This window comes from Hevea brasiliensis, unplaced genomic scaffold (assembly GCF_030052815.1).
Source record: "Hevea brasiliensis isolate MT/VB/25A 57/8 unplaced genomic scaffold, ASM3005281v1 Scaf86, whole genome shotgun sequence".
NCBI classification, from domain to species: Eukaryota; Viridiplantae; Streptophyta; class Magnoliopsida; order Malpighiales; family Euphorbiaceae; genus Hevea; species Hevea brasiliensis.
The window spans coordinates 192586-198183 of record NW_026615306.1 but is presented as its reverse complement, the minus strand read 5'-3'; the positions used below and the strand labels follow the sequence as shown (position 1 = coordinate 198183).

Genomic DNA, 5598 nt, shown 5'->3' with positions numbered 1-5598 from the left:
AGAATATATATATACATAAAAATTAATTTAATAAATTTAGCTATATTTGATTTTTAATTTTCTTGTCTAAAAAGAGCATATAATTGTTAAAATTTATTTTTAGTTAAAAATAATTATTTTAAAAGAGCTAATTAAAATCATGTGAAAAGAGTGATGTGATTTTAGAAACCAATATTAATTGAGGAGAATTATTAAAAGCCCCAAACGACCTAGATAAATACATATCTTTTGAAAATAGAATAATTAATTAAAATTGAAAAGTAAATATAATCATTCTATTTTTAGTTATCCCAAATAATACAATTCATATAATTTGGTATATCACTTTTAAATTATTCAAAACCTTTGAATTCTACTTAAAATCCATTTAAATTAGATTTGAATTTTTAATATAAAATTTAATTTAAAGGTTTAAGTTGTTTTTAGCATCTAAAATAATATTATTTCAAATATTTTCTACTAATGAGTTTTATCTAAAATTTCCAAATTTAAATTTACTTAAAAACAATTATATATATATATAAAGACATTCAAACCTAATAGGTGCACTGGCAGCATGTGTTATTTGAAATTTTCTTTTGGGATAAATAAAAATAGGTATTGTATCTTTGTTATTTGGTACAAGGATAAAATAGGTATTGTGTTACATCTTTATTGTGCCAATTACAAGGATGATGTCTTCCATCGCGTCTGGTACTCTTATGGGTTGCTAAATTGGACTTTTTTGGTCAATGCCATCAGACACACGCTCAAGAAATTAATTCTTCCTACAAACTACCCATTGAAGTGTTAGAACTGCGGCCCAGGCCCAAAATGTGGCTCTGTTGACGTACAACAAGGCTTTACTGTTCCCCATCGTGCAATTTTCATGTCTCTACTTTACTTCGCTGAAGTGTAGAAGTTTCACAAGATCAACGAAAGAGAATTGCGAATTACTCTGAATGATCACCTTCTGAACCCTTTGCCTGGAATACTTCAAGCCACGGACTATACCTCTTAAAATTTAACAACCAAAGCGATATTAACTTTACTATCAATTCAACGAGCAACTCTCACCTTCCACCCATTCTCAATGCCTTCGAGATTCTCTATATAGTTGGGCTTCCTCGTTTCCAACAGACTAAGCAGATGGTAATATTTTTATATTTATATTAATTGTTATATCAGTAGCAATTAATCTTCGCAGCTATCCATTTCTGTGTTTGCTAATCCATGCGTGTGTGCGTGTGTTCTAAAAAATAATAAATCCTATATTTTTGTTTGTGCAATCAATTTGATGTCCCATGGCAAATCATGCGATCATACAACATAAATGAAGATGAATAGCAAAGAAGGGAGACCATGTGTGCCAAAAAGAACTTTCATGGAATGGTTTGAACTGTAGTAATTACCAACAAAAATCCTCTGGATCATCTCATTGTATGTTGATGCACATTTAAATTCATAAAACCATCTGTATTGCTGCCACTGCACACCATTACTTTCGATTATCTTTGATGTCAACATCTCCACTCTAGCTTTACTCTCTAGTGTATGGGACCTCAGTTCAGGGTGTTGGCAGAAATAGAAACAAATCGCTCTGCCTCAGAAGCAATTCCAGTCCCTTGTAAGTGTTATTGACTAAAGTTTCTAACGGTTCTGCTTCAATACGTGCTCTTCAATAAAATTAAGACGTTCTCTCATGGGATGCAGAAAACTAGAGCACCCATGTTACAGGTGGAGCTTTCCATATCTTACTCTGTCGTCGTGTAAAATATAATATATCTTGATCTTTTTGTTGTCTTTTTCAGGGATTTATCATACAATAGAATTGACTGGAATTCTGCCTAATTTTTTTCAGAACTGTTGAACTTAACTTGCTGCATAAGTTTCCCAAAAAGAAAAAAAATAATTGACATGAACCTCGCCTAAAGCATGGTTAAATCTCCAGTAGGGAACTAAGATCACTGCCTTCACCAAATAAATATAACTGATATTATAATGCAGCATCTTTCTTTTCAGGGATTTATCACACAATGAGATGTGACAGGGCTGGTGCCAGAATTTTTCGCACTTTAACTGCCGAATTTAAATACTCTGTGAGAAGAAGCTTAAGCATAGAGATACACTGATATTCCTTTTTTTTTTTTTTTTTATTTGTGGGAAGTTGAAGAGCGTTTTGATGTGATTATACTAATGATTTTAGTATACAGTTCCTTTTCTAGAAATTTAACTGGGAACAAGTTCACTCAGATCCATCTTACAGTCCCCATATAAAAAAGTTTAATAATCATAAATTTATTGCAGTTAAAGCTTGAAACGTCATTTTCTCTTGTCCACCATTTTGTTTTCATCTTTTCCAGCTATTAAATGAACCAATGAAAAAAAAAAAAAAAATGATGATATTGAAATCCATAGGTTGTTTAATGTCTGTTATATGATGAATTGATGATGTCATACTTAATGCTAGCTTCGACAAAAATCTAAATTTATGCCAGTCGGATTCATGTGAGAAAAGAAACATTTTCTTCTTCCAGTTGTTGCATCGAATTATATCAATATTGATGCTTCTGCCCTACTGCGATCAAAAAGCTATCATCTGCCAGGGCATAGAAGACAGCAAGGTAATCTATTTTTCCTCTATTTTGCATATTAGTTAGCTACTAAAAGTTATAAAACTATAAACTACATATCATTTTTTCTCTCTTATCCATATGGCCTTTCATAAATTCTGTCTATGCTACTTGCACAGCAATAGCAGAGAAAACACAAATATCAAAGAATCAGACCTTTGAGGTTACTCAGAGATTATTAAATTGTTACTGATAACTTTAAGACCGCCATCGGAGGGAGGGCTTTGGAAAAAGTTTACTTTGGAACCCTTAAAAGATGGCACTCAAGTTGCAATTAAGGTGTTATCTCAATCATCCAAAATCAAGGCTACAAGGAATTTCAAGCAGAGGAGTTAGATGTAAGCACCTACTGCAGCGTCATTTTCAACTCAATTTAATCAATTATTTGTTGCCTTTCTGCCACTATTACAAGATATATAGTATAAAATAAATATAGCAGTCTGGATTAATAGTGGTTTTTCAAAATTAAAATGCAGGTGCAGCTCTTGATGGTTTGTTCATCATAGGAATTTGGTTCTACCTTAATTGGGTACTAATGATAAATCATAACATTAGCATTGGTATACGAGTTACATGGTTAATGGAAACTTGTACAGCATTTATCAAGTCATATCTATCACAACCTGTAAAGATTTTTGTTAATCACTTAATTTGTCGATTTTTCTAGATTTCTTCCTCTAAATGGAAGTCCTTTCTTTTTTGCAAATTTCCTCGATAATCTCAAGACCAACTCTGATGCAATGATAGCCTGATGTATTTTGGTTTTGTAGAGAAAGAGTGGAAGTGTTCTGACTTGGAAAGAGAGATTTCAAATTGCAGTAGATGGCAGCTTATGGTTCTCAAAGCAAATCCATTTCTATTTTTCTCTTCCACTTTTTGTTCCCCATTCATCAATCTTATCCATGGCTAACGGGTTTTGCAGGACTGGAGTATCTAAGATAATGGTTTTTAAAAACCACCGATTATCCACAGGAGATTTTGGAAGACTTCCAACATCTTATTGAACGAAAAATGGCTTGGCAAAGATCAGCTGATTTTGGATTGTCTGGAGCTTTCACCAATGAAAGTGATTCACATGTATCAACTCTGCCCTGCTGGTACATGTTGGTTACGTCGATCCTGAGTAAAGGGTTTTTTTTTTTTTATGCAAGGGTTAAAGCTAACCAGCAAACCTCCTTGGGTTCAGTGGTGCTAAAGATTAAAATCTCACATCTAAAAGATAAGCTTAATAGCATTGTATGATTATTAACCTTAATACAGGGATTTTAAAGTTGTGCTTATTAGGTTTCTAATATAGCATTAGAGCCAACTCTGCACTCTCTATTATTATGCACGTTCAAATTGCCATCATATCTTCTCCACGTATTTGCCTGTTTTATTAAAATCCTACATCTAAAAAATACAAAAGAGGTTAAGGGTTAATAACATTTTAGAACCTCTAATCTTAACATCTGGAATGCTTATTTTTTTTGCGTTTGACGGTCGTCAATTGGTTCGTTTTGCATTTGCGCTGTTCTTGACTAATTAATTTGCTTTTGGTGAAAGTTATATAGGGCTAATTATTTTCTGTCTGCAACAGGGCTCAAGCATCAGGAAACTTTAACAAAAAAAGTGATGTTTATAGCTTTGGGATTATTCTACTTGAGCTCATAACTGGTCAGCCTGCAATAACAAGACAGACCGATGGGGGCTTCATTTGCATACATCAATGGATTAGACCTATAATCGACAGGGGTGATATTCTAACCATTGTTGATCCCAGACTGGATGGAGAATTCGATGCCACTTCAGCCTGGAAAGCTGTGGAGACTGCCTTTTCCTGTGTATCAAACGCTTCAACACAGAGGCCAGACATGAGTCATGTACTAGCTGAATTACAGGAATGCTTGGCTACAGTAATGGCTGTTGAAGAATCCCAAACAATGAAAGCCAGCGTCATAAGATCAAGCAATTCACTACCAATTAGCCACTTGAATATTGATACTGATCTGGCTCCTAGTCCAAGGTAAAAACTGAAGTATAGATCTCATATGTACTGGCTTGAAATTTTTAAACTTTTTTCTTTTAGACAAAAACAGTTATATTAATGTATTAAGCTGCACCAATAATTTGCTTATGAAGTTTCTTGGAGATGTATAATTATCATTACAAAATTTTAGGATAGTAACAGATAAGATATTTGTGGATATTCAATCTAATAGGATGAGTTTAAGTAGCATATAATTGACATTAGGATGAGTTTAAATTTGAAGTATAATATTTGTAATATGTTCAGATCGAGTTCAAATTTTACATATTAAGTATCCATTAATAGAACTTGTTTGTAATTAATTAAATATGAAATATGTTTTTATAATAATGTTTATAAATTTTTATATATTATATTTTAAATAAATAGAATTTAAATATTTTATAAAGTTATTAAATTTTAAAATATAAATTATTAATAAAAATATTTTTTATGTAGATTATCAATTAAAAAATATAAAATTAAATGAATTTAGATATTTTTTTATAATAATAATTTGGTATGTTTGCACAGCCACCAGGCTGCAAATTGGAAGCACCAATTTGTCAAATAAATGTTTTTTCCTATTAAAAGATGAGCCTCTGAGTAGGGAGCGTATTATTCAATTATAATAAAAAAAATCAAACTAAACTAATAATATTCAGTTATTTTAATAATAAATATTTTTATCCTATTAAAAAATAACTTCTAAGTGGAAGCGTATTATTTAATTATAATAAAAAAAATAAACTAAATTAATAAAATTCAGTTATTTTGGTAATAATAAGTTTAATTTGATTCATTTTTTATTAATAATAATAAAAATTTTTATTTTTTATTATTAGTTTAGTTATTTTTAATATATTAATTATAATTTTATTAATAATATATTATTTATAATTATTATTTTTATGATTTTATAATAATATTTAATTTATAATTATTATTTTAATAACATTAAATTATATTTATTATTTT

General features: G+C 30.5%; 1 protein-coding gene across 1 annotated transcript; it reads left to right on the top strand.

Annotated features, from left to right (window-relative positions):
* The first annotated feature begins 2868 nt into the window (after window positions 1-2868).
* Window positions 2869-4800, top strand: LOC131177770 (probable LRR receptor-like serine/threonine-protein kinase At1g07560). Its single transcript, XM_058142870.1, has 5 exons — window positions 2869-2950; window positions 3089-3141; window positions 3585-3678; window positions 3720-3735; window positions 4192-4800. Exons 1-5 carry the CDS (start codon window positions 2869-2871, stop codon window positions 4619-4621), a joined length of 675 nt encoding a protein of 224 aa, XP_057998853.1. The 3' UTR covers window positions 4622-4800.
* The last annotated feature ends 798 nt before the right edge of the window (window positions 4801-5598 follow it).

Bases quoted from the DNA above. Each gene is read 5' to 3' on its own strand.
- LOC131177770 (XM_058142870.1), top strand. From the start codon at position 2,869: ATGGCACTCAAGTTGCAATTAAGGTGTTATCTCAATCATCCAAAATCA. The intron at 2,951-3,088 runs GTAAGCACCTAC...ATTAAAATGCAG, and splicing joins TTCAAGCAGAGGAGTTAGAT to GTGCAGCTCTTGATGGTTTG. The intron at 3,142-3,584 runs GTACTAATGATA...GATTATCCACAG, and splicing joins TTTGGTTCTACCTTAATTGG to GAGATTTTGGAAGACTTCCA.